A 21,026-nucleotide genomic window follows, 5' to 3' on the forward strand; every position below is an offset into this window, starting at 1 on the left:
AATAATTCTGAAATTATTCTAAAAACCAGCAAGATAATTATGTCTAGTGAAGCGCAACAACAACCACAAGATGCGGGGAATGAGGTAAGTGAAGAGAAAGTACAAAAAATTTTTAAGTCAAATGAAAAAATATAGAACTTGGTTAGAATGTGCATGGAATGATGTTAAGGTCAATGTAATCGTCAATATGAACACGTACGTAGTCGTCGCCTGATATTTTATGTCATAAAACAAATGGAACAGACGTGGAGATATTTTTCGTGGTTGGGCTATGCGGGCGGGCTGGCGTTCGCATCAACTCAAGTCATAATTAGAAGATTTAAATGGAGATTTCAAATGTAGAACAGTATAGGAGGCGAAGTCACAGTCATGCTGCAGCTGACTTTAGAAAATTCATTAGCATGTCATGTGCGCCATCGAACAACCGACTCATTGAATTGCTGAGAATAATTTTTTTATTGTGATCATGGCAATTTTTCACGTTCAATTTAATGTTCTTTTTGAAAACTTGATTATGATTATTATGGAGTAGCGATTTAAGGGTATGTTGTCATGAAATATGATTCTTTAGAATAATATTACTTATCCATGGAATTGTGCATTTTAATATTTAGATATTTCAAGTAGTTCCAATATATCCACAAAATAAGCAAGTAAAAAATCGATCCCAGTTTGTAGCTACCACGTATACGGTAGGTAAACAATGTTTTAAGATTTATTTCTTTAATAACATTTTATCTGCTTCTAGGGTTCTTTACATTACAAATATTGGAAATAAAATCTATATTAAGAGCAGTGTTCGCAAAAAAACGGTACACTATCGTAGTGTACCGTACCAGGAACACAAACACTAAAAAAATTTTAGCGTTAGTGTTCCGGTACACAAACATTAAAAATATTTTAGTGTTACTGTTCCGGAGCACAACGAAATTCGTAGTGTACCGCTGTCGGAGCACTAAAAATCGTAGTGTACCGCGGTCGGAGCACTAAAAATCGTAGTGTACCGCGGTCGGAACACTAAAAAATCGTAGTGTACCGCGGTCGGAACACTAAAAAATTGTAGCGTACCGCGGTCGGAACACTAAAAATCGTAGTGTTCCATTTGGCGGAACACTAAAAATCGTAGTGATCCACTTGGCGGAACACCTAAAATAATAGTGTTCCATTTGTCGAAAAACAAAATGATGTATTTATCTTTTTTTTTAGTATGAATAAAATTTATATTTTTATTGCTTTTCAATATACTTAATAAATACAATATTATTTTATATTTGTATTTGTTTATATTTTATTAAAAAATAGTAATATTATATTAACATCAACAGTTTACCATAATAACTATTTTGTAACTAAAAAAGGGCGTCTAGTGCCAACTCATAACTGAAAATTCCATTGAATTGCATTTTGGGTTATAATCGATTGCGCTCATCGGAAATATGAAATTCGACTTTTATATGGTACCTGTATGTGGTCTTGTAATATTTATCCCAAAATCATAAAACTACTTTTTTCATATCCGCGTAACTTGTACACTTCTTTTCATGAATAAGCAGGTAATAATTATGTTGATTGTGTGCCAATCATCAAATTTTGAATATTTTTGATAAAATTTCCTAAAAGTATGAATCATAGATGCAGGTATAATTTTTTTAAGAAAAAAATTTTCATACCAACATTTTACAAGGAGATCTCCTAATTTTATGGGAAAAATCGTGTTCGTTCTGTAAATTAATGACAATTTTATCCAAAGCTGTATAATTTTGTCACAAAAACTGGCCAAAATACCTAAATTTTGTAATTGCCAATAAAGTTATATTCATTTTTATTTTTTTATTATTTGATCTCATTTTACCTCAAAAAACAAAACAGACGTGTATGGTACACTACCAGTACAGTTCAAGTAAGTGAAACGCTACGATTTGTATTGTTCCGACCAGTGGATCACTACGATTTTTAGTGTTCCGAACAGTGGAACACTAACATTTTTAGTGTTCCGACCAGTGAACACAACGATTTTTAATGTACCGCAGTCGGTACACTACGATTTTTTAGTGTACCGCAGTCGGTACACTACGATTTTTTAGTGTACCACTGCCGGTACACTACGATTTTTAGTGTACCGCTGTCGGTACACTACGATTTTTTAGTGTACCGCAGTTGGTACGCTAAGATTTTCGTTGTGCTCCGGAACAGTAACGCTAAAAATATTTTTAGTGTTTGTGTACCGGTACAGTACGTTATTTTAGTGTACCTATCCACCTTGGTACGGTACAGAACACTATGGAACGGTACCATAATGTTTATTTTCGAACGCTGATTAAGAGACCGGTTGAAATCATTTTGAATATTTTACCATGGGTGACTTTTGGTGTACAGAATATATTTTTTCTTGTGAAAGACCACACTTCTCGAAATTTAAATTTAACATGATCAAATGAAACCAGTAAGGAAAGAAGTAAAGTCGGTCTATGCCGACTACATGATACCCTTCACAACTTTGGGTATATTCTACATAGGTATCATAACAATTTGAATTATAATTTTCAATTTCATGTCAATGCTCTGTCGATGTGATCTTTATCTATAAGTTAACCGGCTAACATCAGTCCATACACATGCCTTTCTGCAACCTATGCTAAATTTCATTTCATTCGTGCAGATTTGGAGTCGTTGGAGCTATGTATAAATCTGAACCGATTTTCACAAAACTTCGCACACATCATTCTAAACTTAGCACAGTACGCTATACCAAATTTCGTGGAAATCGAAAGATATATTGCGACCTTCGTGCACCATTTACCTTAAATCGGACGAAAATATATATGGGAGCTATATTTAAATCTGAACCGATTTTTACGAAACCTAACACACATCATTCCAGACTCAATACAGTACGCTATGCCAAATTTCGTGCAAATCGAAAGATATATAGGAAGTTTGGTGCACCATTTACATTAAATCTAACGAAAATATATATTGGAGCTATATCTAAATCTGAAGCGATTTCAACAAAACTTCACAGAGGTCAAACTGGACCCAACTCAGTACGCTGTGTAAAATTTTGTCTCAATCGGACAAATATTGAGAGTTTGGTGCACCATTTACAAAAAATCGGACGAAGCTATATATGGGAGCTATATATAAATCTAAACCGATTTCAGCGAACTGGACCCATAAAAAGTGGATCTATATTTATAATTTTTAGTGGAAATAATTGGTACCCAATAAGAACCCTTTGTACCATATATTAATGAATTCGATTAAAAACGCGCTCAAACCTCCAAAATAACGACATATTCAGGGTATCTTTATATGGGGGCTAACCGGAAAAAATGGACCAATATCAATAATTTTTAGGGGAGAGATTTGGTATCACCTAAGAGCCTAATGTACCAAATAAAAGTCAATTCGTTCGAGAAACGCGTCTAAATCCTAAAAAAATTGTAGTAGATTTCTGAGAGGAAAATATAGTAAAATAAGAAATCCTGACATTTAGTAAAAATTGTCTGGTAGAGCAAACATTATATTCTAACAATTATAATCCTTTCTCTTTAATCATCTTTTTCCCTTTCTTCATCTTTTATAGGTCGCCCCAGCAAATGGTGAGGCTCCCGTCGAGGGACAAGCCCAAGGTCAACAACAGCCACAGCAACCTCAATCAAAAATGGAATCATTCTTTGCAATGACAAAATCTTTAATTCTACGTGCCCTTATCATTTATTTTGTATCGTCGTTCTTTAGACGAGGTCAACCCGTTGCCAATCCCAATGCTAACGATAAATCACCAGCTGCCTCAGGACCTAAGCTGCATGCATGGAACTTCTTTGAAAATGGTACCCTCTACGATTTACATGTTTGGCTATCCGAAGATCCAGATCAAGTAAATTTTCAACAAAAATCAAATTTACTTTGGCTGCAGGAAGATCTAACATATGGCGATTGGAAATCGGGACCAAATCGTGATGGTCTCTATTATCATCATGTCAATGTTAAGGCGACACCACAACTAATGAATAACGGTTCGATTTATTTACATGCATTTGTCACGAAACAGGGTGAATCGCCCGATCCGAATGCGGCAAATTTTGCCCGCAATGGTGTGTTTGGTTATCAAACGAAACGACTGAATAAATTCAAAAAGATACGTGTCAATCGTAACTATAATCTGTTGGCAAGTGAAAAAGAGAAAATCGCCCAAGAAATTGCCCAGGCTAATTTGAAAGATACCATTGTATCGCATTGGCATCAAAATTTAACTGTCAACTTGGTGGTGGATCAAACAAATTGGGCTCAAGGTACGGTGCCACCACCATTGGATGAATATGTTAAATTTGTAGATGGTGGTAAAACATATTTGCCCATTGTTTTCATCAATGATTATTGGAATTTGCAACGTGATTATTATCCCATTAATGAAACAACACCAGAGCTGCCTTTACATTTGACATTCCAACCGATTGGTATGTTCAAATGGCAATTGTATGCGGCCCAGCAAATGAAAAATAAATTTGCCGGTAATATGTTGGGTGAACTAATGGCTTCGGGTGGTGCTGAGGTGAGTAAATTTGTCTTTAAAAATCCATTCCTTGAAAAATTATTCTTAAAAAAACCCACGCCTTGTTTGAGTCCTTAAAAAATTATTCGTTAAAAATCCACGAATCTGTTTGAGTCCTTAAAAAATATTCTTCAAAAATCCACGCCCTGTTTGAGTCCTTAAAAAAATTCTTTAAAAATCCACGCCTTGTTTGAGTTTTCCAAAAAAAATATTCTTAAAAAAATCCACGCCTTGTGTAAGTCCTCCAAAAAAATATTCTTTAAAAAATCCACGCTTTGTTTAGGTGTGAAAAATATTCTTTAAAAATTCACGCCTTGTTTAGGTGTGGAAAAAATATTCTTTAAAAAATCCAAGCCTTGTTTGAGTCCTTAAAAAAATATTCTTTAAAAAATCCACGCCTTGTTTGAGTCATTTAAAAAATATTGTTTAAAAAATCCAGGCCTTGTTTAGTCTTTCGAAAAAATATTCTTAAAAAAATCCTCTAAATAAAAAAATATTTGTATTTTTATTATTATTTTAAATTTATTTATTTCGTTTATTAATAAATTTTAATTTCCTCTTTTTCTTCCAGGAATCCGATGAAGATCAAGATTCTCTTAAGGAAACAATGTTGGAAACCAATATCTATTTATTGGGTCTCACCATTGCCGTCTCATTGCTGCATTCCGTCTTCGAACTGTTGGCCTTTAAAAATGACATACAATTTTGGAATAATCGTCAATCGTTGGAAGGTCTGTCGGTGCGTTCCGTTTTCTTTGGTGTATTCCAGGCTCTGATTGTGCTCCTCTACGTTTTGGATAATGATACTAATTTCATGATTCGTGTATCCTGTTTCATTGGCCTTGGCATCGAAGTGTGGAAAATACACAAAGTTGTGGACATCAATTATAGCAGCGACCAGAAGATATTGGGCATTTTCCCAAAAATTTCCTTCAACGATAAGGGTTCATATTCGGAAAGTTCCACCAAAGAATATGATAATTTAGCATTTAAATATTTAAGTTGGGTATGTTTCCCATTGCTGATCGGATATTTTGTTTATTCGCTGGTCTACAATGAACACAAGGGCTGGTACTCGTTTGTGTTGAATATGCTCTACAGCTATTTGTTGACATTCGGTTTCATTATGATGACACCTCAACTGTTTATTAACTATAAAATGAAATCGGTCGCTCATATGCCATGGCGCATGATGACCTATAAATTCCTCAATACCTTTATCGATGACATCTTTGCATTTGTTATAAAAATGCCCACAATGTATCGGCTGGGTTGCTTCCGTGATGATATCGTCTTCTTTGTTTTCCTCTATCAACGCTGGCAATATCGTGTTGATCTGAAACGTGTTAATGAGTTTGGTTTCTCCGGCGAAATGGTCGAAGAGGCTGCCCAAAAGAAACTCGAGGGCACAACGCCAGCTGTCAAAGATACTCCAAAATCTGCACAAGAAAAGAAAAAAGATTAATGTAAAAAATATCGAAGAAAAAAATGTTTGTGTGCGTTTTTTAATTTAATTTTTATTGCAAATTACTTGCGATATTTTTTTTAGCATTTTATTATTATAGAAAATGTAAATTTCTAGGAGATTTTAAATGAATTGCATCTGTATAGAATTTTATTAACAGCATGATGATGTCAGTTCATAGTTTTATTTAAACGAAAAAAAAACCAACAACAAAAAACAAAAGTGTATTTTTGGATAACTTATTAAAAACAAATTGTTGACCGACCTACATACATACAAAACGAAATAAAAAATAACAGCTTTGTTTTTTATGTTTATTCACAATTTAAAGAAAGAAAAAAAGAATTTAAAATAAGTTATATTCTATTTTTTGTTTTCTGTTCTATTCCAAACTGCATTAAAATGCGCATATCATAAATACAACAATAACTCAATAGTTAAATTTATTTTGTTTTATTTTTTATTTGATTTATTTGTTTTTTCTTGTAACTCACTTCTTGTGTAATTTTTGTTTTAGTTATCTGTTCTCATATGGAATTTACAAGTATTTATATACCTACATATAGATTTAATAAAAAAAGAAATGCTGCCCCAAAAAAGCAACAACAACCAAAACCCTAGGAAATTACCCAACAACAAGAATATACAAGAAAGCATACTTACAAATACATGAAGAAATGAAGAAAAAAATAAATAAAAGAACAAAATCAAAAATTAAAGATTGAGTCTTATCTTTATTGCTGTTTTTCTATTTAATCAACAGTTGTGAGATCTATGATAAGCAGGTAAAAGACATTTAATTGTTACTAAGTAAGTCATGGACCTAATCTTTTTCTTCATTTATTTATTCGAAATACCGTGAGTATGTATGTTGATGGATTTTCAACGGAGTCCATAAGATCATGGTTGACCTACTTAATTGAAATGAGTAATTGTTTTTGGAAAACAAATACAAATGAAATTAATTGCAAATGTAGGGAATTAGGACTAAATAATCCCAGCAAGCATTTTCTATCCAAAAAATATCCAAAAAGTTACTACCAGGCGATGAAAACACTCGTAGGCGATATCGTATTTTTAACAAATAAGTTATACCGTTTGGGAAGAAATGAACCACGTACTCGTTACCTTTAAACATGATCTTCTTCGTCACAGTTTGAAGTTAATAAAGCGACACTCCAAAATGACACTGTTTTGTTACCTTAATTATTATCGCCTTAGTTTCAGTTTTATCTTCGCCGTCATATTCACTTTCACTATTTTCCGAACTGCCATTCACATTAAAATCAATTGCCTTTTTTGATGTAGAGCTCTTGTTTGCACTGAATGATGAATGTTCCAAATGATTCTTCTGTACTTATAACCAATGAGTTATACATCCATGACCTTAAATCTATATTTTTCCGCGCCTCACTATATTATTTGATACAGCAATGAAAACGGTTTCAGGCCAAAGATTTTTTATAATGAAAATGTATCCACAAATTTTTATTCGATGACAAATATTTATAGAACGACAGTTAAATTATGAAACTATCGAATTTCCATCTTCATTCATTTAACTAAGTAGTTACTACAGACGACCGAAATTGGATAACAATTCATTTGTTATTGTAAAATTACGAACTATCACCCTTTTACAAAAAATAAGTGTTGAAGTAGATAATTATTTGAAGATGGAGTTAGAAACTCACTTCCAAATGCTTGCAGGGAATCTACTTGGTTTTTTCTCAACAACTGAACCTGCTCTAATCTTAATTAGAAAACTAAAGTGGTTGGGAAAGTGCAACCTTGACACGTAATATATCTTCTGTCCGATCTCTGTAGCCATCGATACAATTTCAAACTTACATTCTTATATTTTCTTGTAAGCTTTTCATCTCTCTTTATCTCCCCCTTCTTCACTCCCCTATAGATCTCTACTTATCTCTTTTTCATTTCATGGATGATCACAATACGTGACTGAACATCCCCAAACCTAACCTAATTGAAATAAGTAATAGTTTTTGGAAAAAATATGGAAATGAAATCAATTACAAATGTAGGGAATTAGGACAAAATAATCTACTTAGTATTAGTAGAAAATATTCTACAGATGAAGAAGGTAATACCGCTTGTAATCTGAACCGATTTCAACGAAACTTGCTAGAGATTAAAATATATTAACTTCAGTATATTGTACAAAATTGTGTGTCAATCGTACAAACTTTGGGTCTTAAGTGCACAATTTACATAAAATCGGAAGAAATTATAAGTGGAGCAATATCTAAATCTGAACCGATTTTTAAGAAAATTAACACACATCATTCTAGTCTTAATTCAGTACGCTATGCCAAATTTCTTGCAATTCGTAACTTATATAGGGATTTTGGTGCTCAATTAACATAAAATCGGACGAAAATATATATGGGAGATATATCTAAATCTGAACCGATCTCCATGAATCTTAGCACACATTCTAGACTCAATTTAATATATTATGCCAAATTTCTTGCAAATCGTAAGTTATATAGGGACTTTGGTGCACCATTTACCTAAAATCGGAAGAAATATATATGGGAGCTATATCTAAATTTGAGCCAATTTCCAGGAAACTTAACACACGTCATTCTAGAATTAATTCAGTGCGACATACCAAATTTCGTGTAAATCGAAATATATATAGGCTACTTGGTGAACCATTTACATAAAATCAGACGAAAATATATATGGGAGCTAAATCTAAATCTGAACCGATTTTCACGGAACTAAGAACACATCATTCTAGACTTAATTTTGTACGCTATGCCAAAATTCGAATGATTTTCAGGATTTGGTGTACCATTTACCTAAAATCGGACGAAAATATATATGGGAGCTATATCTAAATCTGAACAGATTTTTTCCCAATTTCAATAGGGTTCGTCCTTGGGCCAAATAAATGAGCTGTACCAAATCTCATTCAAATGGGATTACAAATGCGACCTGTACTTTGTTTACAATTTAACATCAAGAGACGGACGCACATTCATAAATCGACTCAGCAAGTGATTCAATGCATATTGTCAAAAGGAACCATTGGTCTGTTTCCGTACTATAACAGTACCATGGTACAATTATAAAAGGTAACAGCAAGTCCCAGTTGATTTGATTCCAACGCAATACTAGTGTCAATATGAAATTGACAAATTATGTTTTTAAAAATTACCCAACAGGAAAATTGGGAACGCATACAATTTGAAATTGTTCTTTATTAAATGTGCTCCGTATTCAATTTACACAATCTGCCTGCTGGGAAAGTTTGAGGAAGAAAATCGTTCTTCATGGAATAACTCGCAATTCCCTGCATTTTCATATGTGTTACACATATAAGTGGTAGTGGCTCAATTATAGGAAAGATGTGGAAGCGATAAAAATATAAATTTGATAGATTTTCATTCATGTTTTTCAAATTTTATTTTGAGGATTCGAAAATATTTCATTTTCAAAATTTATATAATTTGTTTGTTTGTTTACATTTTTCTGTCAAATGATGTTGACACTAGCATAACTTACAAAAACAAATTTCCATGTGGTTGTTGTATCGTTTGTTGTACAACAACACTTGCTGTTACCTTTATTATTATACCATGTAACAGTACGAGAACACACCATATGTGTCCATGGCATAATTATAGTACGTTTACATTTAACCGGATTTCATTAACCCAGTGGATTTCAATTGTCAATTCGGTTGGTTAACCCGGTAAAAAGTTCTAATGTATATGCCGTATTATACAAGGTAGTCTCATGTTATGTGTTTCCATTTTTTTTTCAAAAATTTGCTTTTGACAACATTCAGCTTTCAAAATTTAAATGAAAATATCTTTCCTCGAATTGTACGCATATCATATGTTCAGTGCAAAATTGCTGTCAACTGTCAAACCAAGTTCTATTGATACCCAGCTAGCGGAAGTCAGCTCTTTTTTCTCATGTCAAATGTTGGCCTTTGTTTACGTTTTCATTATGGAAGTAAATTCTCAATAATGTATTTTGACAGCATACTTGAGAAGCAGCAGATATCAAGCTGTTCTCCCTGGACGACCTTATTTATAGACCTGGTGTCAAACTAGCTCTCGGGTTTCGCTCTCTTTTAATGAACTTTGGAGTAACATAAAGTAACATTTGGTAACAATTGTTACCGACCATAAATCTTTTTCCACTCATAACTCCACAATTTCACTGATCTTGTTGCGGAGACCATTGCACGGAACAGCTGTATATGATGTTATTTGCTGCGTGTTTTGCTGTTGAGGGCACTGCTGGGTGTCTCGATTTCCTACGCGTAGGAAATCTTCCTACAAAATTAACAACTTTATTAACGGTCGTTATTTAATGGAATTGGCTGTAATTTGATACTTTAAGTTCCCATTGGGTAGATATATCCCTACCAAAAATGATCTATATGGGTCCACTTTTTAGGATGTGTTGGCTGTCGGTAATTGGGACACATGTTTTAATTGAATTGGCTCTAATTTGGGCGCCAAATCTTCCTACCAACAATTTAGCATGGGACAGCCCGCCATTTATGAGAGATTATTGGTATTTTAAACTTCAATGTTCTCTTAGTAAGTTTCGGCCTGGTCTAGTGATCATAGCACCGATAAACATTTTTTATGATAGTAGAAAATCAAGTCTAATTTGCTTAACTTAACCTTTAGTTTTCATGATGTCTGTCTAAGGTAAGTGCTTCGGCTAGCGTTGGGATTACCATTACTGTCAGCGTTAACACGATTTGGAGTTTGTAACCCATTAATCGGTCATCAAAATTATTCTTTAGGCCGTGGACTGTAACTCTTTCTCACAGGAGCATCCATGTAGTTAGTAATGTTCCGAATCGAATCGAATGAAACTAAATTTTAAACATACCTCAATCGGAATACTATTCAGACCTGCTCGATAGGCATTTTTTATATCTTCGGATCTTCTTCTGACACGCCTGGGGGAGTTTTATCCACTAAATGACGGTCACCCTAATCATTGTTGATGATCTGCAACCCAAGGCTTCGGGGGTTTTTTAAATAATAGGCGGGGGTTTTTTAAATAATAACTTTTTCGACGCCTATCAAAATATGCGTGTGGTTTTAAAAAATATTTCTTTCGATGCCTATCAAAATAGAAGAGGCGTTTTTTTTTTAAATAATATTTATTAGAGGCCTTTTGTAAATAATATTTTTTTGAGGCCTATCAAAATAGACGTGGGTTTTTTAAATAATATTTTTTTACTACGTTAACGAATGTTCCTTTATGATATTGAAAAAAATAGTAAAATCTAGATTCTTGCTGTGCGGGTACAGACACAAAAAGACGATCTTTCTTTAAGGCCTATCCAAATAGGTATGGTTTCTTTTTAAAATCAAAGTAGGACCAAATGATTCTTTAAACGAATATTTTTCAAGATCTACAAAAAAATTAAAATTCATGTTTACGACGCACTGACTAAAATCGTACCATTGTTTAGTACACAACACAGTTTGCTATCCCTATCCATACTACCACACAATACAACTGTGAAACATTTGACGTTTACAAGTGGGTGCAGAAAAACTAGAAAATTGTGCGTATATTTTACAGACGGAGTTTATTTTATAAAAATATGTAGAAAATTGTGCAAAAATCTTAATAAAATTAAGTGAAAAGTAAACTACAAACAACAAATTTCCAAAATTGAATAAAATACTCTACGAAAATATGAAATAAAGCCGTAAAAAAGCAAAACAAAATTGTTAAAATTAATGAATGTGAAGAAAAAAAAATTTCAGTGTGTATGAATGTTTTCTCTCTGTCTCGCTCTCTTCACAGATGAAATAGAGTAGAGTTCCCCCCACCCCTTCGTTTGATTTATGTCAGTGGATTGTTATTATAATATATCTTTACAATAGTACCGCTATAAACAGAGAGTGTGAGGACACATTTGCAAAATATAAACAAACCACAACAAAAAAGAGTATTGTGAGAGTGAGAGAAAATCATATGAAGCATAGAAGTAGTGCTGCCAGTGGAATTGATTTGATTTCCAAAACTATTCTTGTTCATTAAAAAGCCAATTGAATCTATTAATGCATCAAAATGTATGGCGAATGGGTATCATTGTCCGCACATATAACCGCAAACAGTTGTGCGGCCCAAAGTTGCAGTGTTCTAAATAAATTTCCAGCCAGCTCGGGTCGTGAAGTGACTGTATCGGTGGTTAAACAATTGGCCACAAACTTGGGTATTACTCAGAATGCCGAACCAAGTCATTTGGTTAAAGATGAAGAGGTAAGGTGTTGTCATGAATATTAATTGAAGAAGATATTGTATTTGTAATGGATTTTATTGTTGTAGATATGTATTATTTGATGGTTGTCATTTTTGGCTATTGTGGAGTGTTGTAAGGGAGGGTCTGTTATGGAGAAGGTGCCCAACAAACCAAAAGTTTTGAGAATAATATATTAAGCTTACTAACACAAGCATTAAGCTTGAAAGTCTTGAGAAAATCTTGAGAAATGTTTATTAATAATTGTAGAAAAATCAAAACGGAACCCTTATGATACAATTACTTGTGTAATATTACTAAAAGCTTATTCTTCAAATGGGAAACATTTGTGTACAACAATAGTTTCTCAATCATAGTTGAAAACTGTTTGTGAATTCACATTTTAACAATATTTTTTAATATTACTAAAAAAAGCTTAAGAACAACTATTATTATAAGCTTGTTCTCATGTGGTATTGAGATTTGATTACTGAATGGTATGTTGGGTGGCTATAACTCATGGTTTTTAAATTCATACAATAACCTTAATTAAGTCTATATCGGCATCAATTTAAAACAGTTGAAGTCCTTATATACTTAAGGGCCTTGTTCAATGAATAGCAATTGTCTGCTATTGTATAGTTATATAGCTAGTTACTATGTTCACTAGTTACTTTATATCCAAAAGTGACACACAAAATAGATAATTGACTTCATTTCTTGATTGAAAAAGCTATCTAATTCTGTAGTTACTGGTAATGCAAAAAGTATTGAATCGACAAACAAAACAAAAAAAAAATTGTCATTTCCTTCAGACTTTTTACAATTTTCAGAATTGTGAAAGCAATTTTTTTAAAAAATATTCTTTTAATCATATATAAGTCATATATATCCACGATATACAAGATGAAGTGCTATTGAATTAAAAATCTCGGAATCTTAAAAATACATATGATGAATCTTGGGTAAGTTTTGATATTGCAACACAATAAATACATATGTATGTAATATTTCAACATTATTATCTTACAGATTTTCAATAGATGTCACTCCAGAAGCATCCAACAGATTGAGAAAACAATTAAAAGTTTTTAATAGGTAAATATTCTCCAAAAAGATCCATATCTTTATTTATGTACATATATTTTGTAATTTCTATTTCAGATGCTTCAATATTTCAATTATTTCGTAGAAAACGGATGTTAAAAGCGGCCAAGAAACAAAAGAAATGCAAATGTCAATATGGCGGCGTAAAAATTCTGATAAAATTAAATGAAACATAAACTATGTAAAATATAAATTATGAAATAAATAAAAAATACAATTTCCGTATAACATTTATATTTTCAATTTTCCAAACTGTTATAATAGCCAATTTGCTATATATTTGTAACTAGTGACAATACTTAAAAATGGTATCCACCCAAATGACTGGTTACTGGTAATGCAGGCAGGGGACAATTGACTTCCCCAATGACATACCCATGTTAAATTAAACAGTCTAGGGCATGATGTGGTAACTAGTGGTAGTTACAGGTAATTAGTAAAATAACTAGTTCATAACCAGTTACTCGAACTACTGGGAATGCATGAAGAAAATCAAAATAGTTTTGATTTTGAAAATGAACCCCTATCAATCTGGTGAATAATATTCATTTTGAAAGTTGTCAGCAAATAATTTTGTGTACAAAAATAATAAAATTGTGACGGAATAAATAAACAACTGAATTTACGACTCAAAATGCAATTTTTGGAACAAAAATCTATTTTTTGGAATAGTGATTGAAGAGTTTGCCATACACTAGTCAATCTCACATATACAAAAAGGGGTTCATCGGCATGACGGCATGATTTATAGTGTATGGGGCCCTTAAATCATGCCGTCATGCCGATGAACCCCTTTCTGCAATTTTTACTACAGGTAGAGCTCGTCTTCCTGATCACGAAAATTTATTACATTCATGGGGAAGTCCATACTTCCAGATATATGAACCTGTTAAGTCATATGCTCATAAGACTTAACTTCGTCATTTATTGATCGATTATTGTAATATTGGCAGCTATTTAGAAAAGTTTTATATTCCCGGCAGAAAGCCGTCTATATATAAAAGGAAATTTTAATCGCGTAGACCAATTTTCCACCTGCCCACAGGAGAAAGAAATAATTTATACCATTGTAATCAGAGCCTCAAGACTACCTATTGTAAACATTTCAAAAAAATCCTCGTCCGGACCTAAACTAATTTCTTCCGGTTCTCTTGTCCAAACACCTACAGAGGAATAAAGTCTCAACCGGTTGTTGGGCCAACGATTTTTACAAATAGATACATAAAAATTATATAATTGGAATACTAGTTTGAGTTCTACTGAAATCAGAACTAGACTAGGCTGCAAACATAGAAGGAAAATACTGAAATAATTATCGCAATTAAATGCAAATACTTCTGCTGGTGGTGCCTTTGTCAATTCAATTTTTGGGCGAAGAATTTGAGGATTACGGAATACCGGATGACTTGCCCGTAAACTGAACAATAATTGTTGCAAACCGGAATTTTCAGCTATGCATAGCTGAAACACAGAACAAAAACACATAGCAGGACCAGAAATATGCAGCGATGAGTACAACGTAGAACACCGTTCCCACCACGATCGAATCGAAACGACCCAGATAAAGCTCGGTCAAGTATACTCAAGAACCATATCATTTTCCCCAGGTGAGCAAACCATGTCCGTTGATTTGCTCAATATCCTATTAATAATGGCTGGCATCGAGCAGAACCCGGGTCCCACTTCCACCGAGGTCACTTTAAGTTCAGTGGGTCATAACCGCATAACGTGCAATCTTGTCCAGGTGAAATGCAACCTAGGTGTCATCTAAAACGTTTCTCTGGATTAGCCAGACGTAGAGACTGGTCAAATAACTTTGTGGCGAGCTGTTGTCCCACAAACAGTTCAACATCCCTAAATACTGGGTGTAGTTTCTGATAATCTGCCAAGCACCAAGCACGCTGCTTATGTCAAAGGGAAAGTCCTCAGCAAAAATAAGGTCCTAAAAACTCTGACAGGTACCTATTCCTGGGGAAAAGATAAAGAGACTCTCATCATGACGTACAAAGCCATTAGTCTCTCTGTACTGAGCTATGCCAGCCACGTTTGGACTTCATTCCTAAGTGACACCCAATGGCACAACCTTTAAACGATCCAGAAGCAACATAATGTGTTGCTTGCCAGACAGTTCCTTCTGTCCTGCCATCTGTTACAACAACAACATAGAACAAAAGCACATATCCTTTTTACGGATGAGTTGAAAATTAGGTCCATTAGGTTTTCTAACTTACAGAACTCCATCAGGTTTTCTCATAGTGTCCCATTAGAAGATCATTATATAATTACGTAATTAGGTCTTAGAGTAAAATAAAGTTAGTTTACAAAAATAGCGCTTGTGGTAGATGACCATTACAATTTCTAGAATTTACTCCTATTTTAGATGGTTCTATTATCTCTTGTATTGTTTTTAAAATTCTTTCGAAATATATATATATATATTTTTCATTACAGGTCAATTGGTGTATGGATGTAATATGTTTTGGCCTCTCACTACCCCTGCAGGAGCATGAAACAATCAAAGATTGTGTCAACATCTATTGTGAATGGATGACTGCGTTGCATCCGCAACCTAAAATAAGTGTACCCAAACCAATATGTGAAGATGCTAATATGTATTGTCGTAAAATTATAAATCATTTTCATAATTTGTTTGTGCCTCGCCAGGGTGAAAGTAAGTATATTGACATTAGCAATTCTAAAACTCCATAGATACACTCTGTAATATAATTCCCCTGATGTAGCAACAGCTCGGCAAATAGTAATTGAGAACAAATTTTTTATATCATATAATCACAATATATCTCTCGTATATATAACACTTAACACTGTTTTTCCACTCATTTTCCTTTCAAGTCTTACCATTTATTTATCAAAAAGAGCTTGGTAGGTGTTGCAATGCTGCTAGTAAATCGTTTTTAATTTATTTTCAGTTTTCACTTTTATAAAAAATATAAATAATTACTTGAATTCTTTTTCATTAAATTTTAAAGGTGTTGATACAATGAGTCGTCAAGCGGTGTTGTGTCATCGTGTCCTGCGAACACTTCAACAAACTGCACAAATATCCCAAACTATGGATAGAGAGACATGGGAATCATTATTGCTCTTCCTCTTGGCAATAAATGAGACATTGCTGGCACCACCCACAATTAAAGATGATGTTGGCGATCAATTGTGTGAGAGGCTGTTGCAAGTCCTATTCGAAGTATGGTTATTGGCATGTGTACGTTGTTTCCCCTCACCATCGTTGTGGAAAACCCTACAAGAGTCGTGTGCAATGTGGCGACATCGTGTGGCTTTGGTCGACCAATGGAATCGTGTGAATATGGCATTAACAGCAAGGCTGTTGGAATTCACCTATGGTCCAGCATTTCCGGAATTGAAAATTTGTGAGTAATTCGTTATCTTTTCATAATTTAAAAAAATTAAAATCTTTTTATTATCTATTTCAGCTGACGAAGATGCCCAATTAATTCCCCTGGGAATGACCAATGATTGTGTGGCCCAAACATGGTATCGTTTCTTACGTACCATTGGTAATCCCATAGCATTATGTTCACCACACATTATAAGTAAATCATCACATTTTGTACAATGGGCTCTGACGCACGATAAAGGTGCCGAAACCTATCAACATCCCTGCCTGCAAGCACTTCCTTTGATATTCCTTAAAGCCATAAAGGGTATATCAAATCAAGTTGATGCTTTCTTAGGTAAGTTATTTTTTTCCAACATTTGTTTTCTTCCTTAGTTTCGACAAATTGTTTTGTTGTGGAAGGCGATAATTGAGTTCAGTGTGTAATTTAGGGCATTTCGATTTTTCTTTAGAATGGTTTATGGTCTATTTTGTAAATACATACATATATTTAATTAGTTGTTATTGTATAGTTTTCCAAATAATCTCGAGAAGTAAAAGAAAATTATATTTTTTACTGTAATTCGTATTTATAGCTATTTAGATTGTTAAGAGAACATTTTATTGTTAATTTTTTTAGAAGTTAAATTTTTAAATTTAAAAGGCAAAATTGAGGTTGGAAGATTAAGACATGTGACTATTTCAGATCCATAGGAATGGACTTATACTCTTACTTACATCACCGTTCCGAACCCAAAACTATCATGTCTATTTCGGTAGCGAAAGTTCTTCAGTAAATGGTGTACCATCCCTTATAGACCCACATTGAAGTTACCACCAAGCACGGAATCTACAACCGTTCCTTGATCCCTGTCAGAACCATAGGTTAGCTTTCAGTTTTTGGTTGATTCCTTTAGTCTCATTGATATTCTAGCTGCTTGAAATCTGACTTGTAAATCAAGGGACATTAGATTTATTACCGCATTTAAAGCAGCTTGAGGAGTGCACCAGAAATGAGGAGTGAAGCGGATCGCTGTGCACTGTCTATCTTGGACAACCGCGTCTTTCTTCCAAGCGCCGGCCACCATACAAGGCAACCATAGAGAGAATGGGAAATACGACTGTATCATAGAACCAGTATATGATTTTTGGTTGTAACCCCCAGCTTTTGCCTACAGAGTTCTTTTTTGAATAGAGCGCCATGAGACCTCTCTTTGTGCGTTCCTCTACGTTCCTTTTCCACTTTAATTGGTTGGAACGTTGGAATTTTCCGCTTTCTTTCGTGAACAGTACCAACTCTGTCTTCGTGGGCCGGGCCATGAGACCTCTCACTGTGCGTTCCTCTACGCTCCTTTTCCACTTTAATTGGTTGGAACGTTATAATTTTCCGCTTTCTCGTGAACAGTACCAACTCTGTCTTCGTGGGATTTACCCCTAGCCCACTCCGATAGCAGTTCCAGTGTACTTTGCATATTGTCCGAGATCGTTAGTAGACATGTACCGCCTATTTACACGACCACATCGTCAGCATAAGCCACAATCCTTGTACGAAGCGTGTCAAATTTAACAAGAATCTCATTTATCAGCAGGGGTGATATCACTCCGCCCAGCAGTGTACCCCTGTTGACAGATTTTCTTATGGAACTCTCTCCAATGTTTGCATTGATTATTCTGCTTTTTAGCATCACATCAATCCAATCCACCAGAGTGGAGGAGATTTCTGTGTATACGAGAGCTTGGTGGATAGATTCCAGCTTAACATTATTAAAGGCTCCCTGTATGTCAAGGAAGGATGCTAATGTAAACTCAGAGTTATCCAAGTTTTTCTCGATGCACCACTACGTGTAGGGCTGTATCGACTGATTTGGCTTGATATAAGCGACTTGCGAATTACTGATTTTAAGGGAATCCAAGTTTGTTCTAATTTCTACGTCCAGTAACCTTTCCATTGTTTTCAATAGAAATTAATTAGATTCGTCATATGTTTGTAGTCCTTAGGATGCGTGTGGCAGGGCTTTCCCGCTCTAGGAATGAAAACCACTTTAACTGGCGCTGCATTCTGCAACATCGCAGTTATTATGCCGTCTGGCCCAGGAGATTTGAAAGGTGTTTATCGCTCATACCAGTTTTGAATAAGTAATTAGACCATTTATGAGAGTTTCACTTTCATGAGTTTGAGCTTGATGAAGAATAGGAACATCCATGCTCAAGTCTCTACACCTAGGAAAATGGGTCCCTAATAGCAGGTCCTTATAAGCATTCCAATCAGTACGTAGTTTTGATTTACTAGCCTTGTTGTAAGATTTTCTTGCAATTTTACTAATGATTGTAATTTCCTTATTCCATCACACCGGCTAAGATTTTTTTCCCAGGATTGGTAATTGAACAAGAATTCTCATAGCAACTCAGGAGAGCATTTGTCACCTCTTTTACAGCTCTTTCAAAAACGTTGGTCGTACGAAGGTCACAACGTCCCTCGATTCCCGATGCTCTTTCAGCTCTAAAGCAGTTCCAATTTGTTCTCCTATAGCGTTTCTGTTTTACTCCGTTGAAAAATATCATCCTGTGGTCCGAAAATGAGCACTTTTCCGATACTTCCCAATTTCCAATCTCAGAGGAGTCCATGATGTCTATAACTTTACCCCTCGCGCTGTTTACAAAAGTAGCTTACTGGTTTAGACCTTGAAAAAATATTCATTGAAAAATCCATGCTTTCTTTAAGCCTTTTTTATAAAAGCCACTCCATTTTTAGGTTATGAAAAATTCACTCGTCTTATAGACTTTGAAAAAATATATTTCAGGCCCTGAAAAAAAAAATAAAGCCACGACTTATTTAGCCCTTGAAAAAAATTCCTTGCAAAATCCACGCCTCTTATAACCACTGAAAAAAAATTTGAACCTATATTGGTAAGTTTCTACCAGAAGATATTTTATTCTTTGTCACCAAAGTAACAAATTAGAGACACTTGAGATAGAAAATGCGGCTAGAATATGCCTAATATTGAATGGTAGTTTAACCTCTGAAACTGCTCCTAGGATGTATCAAAATAACTACAATTTTCGGCGTGGAATTATTTCGGAAGTCCTTTCTTATGCCGATATTACTCCGTCGAGGTTTGACATATGCATTGCGGATTTAAATTGTATGTTCTGAATGTTGAATCCGAATTTAAGACAATTTCTCTAATTTAGCCCAAAGCCACAATATTGGGATATGAATGGTTCTTTTTAATTCACCTCAAAATCATTAACCTTCCTTAATTTTGCCTTTTATGCTATTGGGTAGGTACAATATATGCGTATTTTTATCTGATGGTATACCATTAAATATACTTTTTTTCATTATATCTCTATATCACTTCTTTTTCCCTTCTTTACTATTTATCTTGCACCTTTTTCATTTTCCTAAACAAAACTTTATATTACACCCAAAACTATACCGAAATTCCTTTAAAAAAAAACCCGTCTTACCAACAACAAACCAAACCAAAAAACCTAGGTATTTATATAGCGCCACAACGTTCAGGCGATGATGGCATTACAAATCTAATGGATATACGTTCGGCATTAAATGAAGCCACAGCTACGAGCAGTGGTGGTAATAACACAACCGGTGGTGGTAATCATCACCAACATCATCACCATCATAGTTTCTTTCATCATCATGGCAGTATAAGTATACATTTGAATAGCGGTAGCAATAGCTCTGCTACAAATCAACAAAATACAAATAATAATTCGGCGGCGAATTCGAATCAACATCATCAGCAACAGCAACAACATTCGTCGACACAATCACATTTACACAATTTCATAAGTGGTCCAGCTAGTTCGGCTCTAAATGCTTTAATGGGTCATCATTATCATAATCATGGTACAGCTGCTGCTGCTGCTATGAATAACAACAACAATAATAACAGCAACAACAACAGCAGCAGTAACAATAATGTACAACCATCTGCCCTGACCTTGAGTACGGCATTGGCCGCTAATGTTGCCCAAACTAATTCATCTATACCACCGGCTAGTGGTAGTCAATCGGCTGGAGTATTGGGCTCGATATCATTTGGTTTACCCTCGGCCAGTAGTGGTCATGATCAACAGCAACAACAACATCAACAGCAGTATCATTATCATCAGCAACACAATTTGCCACATTCACCAACACCACCGCTACAAAGGCGTTTGGCAAAAAGTTTTAGTGTTGCTCCCAATTTGACACAACAAAAGGGTGCGCTAACTAACTAAATCTAAACCTATTTTTATTGGCCAAATACAATTTGTTTTA

The 21,026-nt window shown here is 34.3% G+C and overlaps 2 protein-coding genes across 2 annotated transcripts in view; both read left to right on the forward strand.

Moving 5' to 3' along the window:
- LOC133336246 (putative lipid scramblase CLPTM1) lies at window positions 1-6,026 on the forward strand. The gene is made up of 3 exons (XM_061544529.1): window positions 1-84; window positions 3,587-4,555; window positions 5,127-6,026. Exons 1-3 carry the CDS (start codon window positions 40-42, stop codon window positions 6,018-6,020), a joined length of 1,908 nt encoding a protein of 635 aa, XP_061400513.1. The 5' UTR covers window positions 1-39; the 3' UTR covers window positions 6,021-6,026.
- A 6,073-nt stretch (window positions 6,027-12,099) lies between these two features.
- The window catches only part of LOC133336245 (ral GTPase-activating protein subunit beta), a 31,241-nt gene continuing 22,314 nt past the window's right edge, over window positions 12,100-21,026 (forward strand). The window contains exons 1-4 of the mRNA XM_061544528.1: window positions 12,100-12,299; window positions 15,835-16,054; window positions 16,374-16,772; window positions 16,836-17,096. Coding sequence (XP_061400512.1) covers window positions 12,108-12,299; window positions 15,835-16,054; window positions 16,374-16,772; window positions 16,836-17,096 — 1,072 coding nt within the window. The 5' untranslated portion in view covers window positions 12,100-12,107. The remainder of the gene's footprint in view (window positions 12,300-15,834; window positions 16,055-16,373; window positions 16,773-16,835; window positions 17,097-21,026) is intronic.

Source organism: Musca vetustissima, unplaced genomic scaffold, assembly GCF_032173495.1.
Source record: "Musca vetustissima isolate MV318-11 ecotype Yass unplaced genomic scaffold, APGP_CSIRO_Mvet_v1 utg74704, whole genome shotgun sequence".
NCBI lineage: Eukaryota > Metazoa > Arthropoda > Insecta > Diptera > Muscidae > Musca > Musca vetustissima.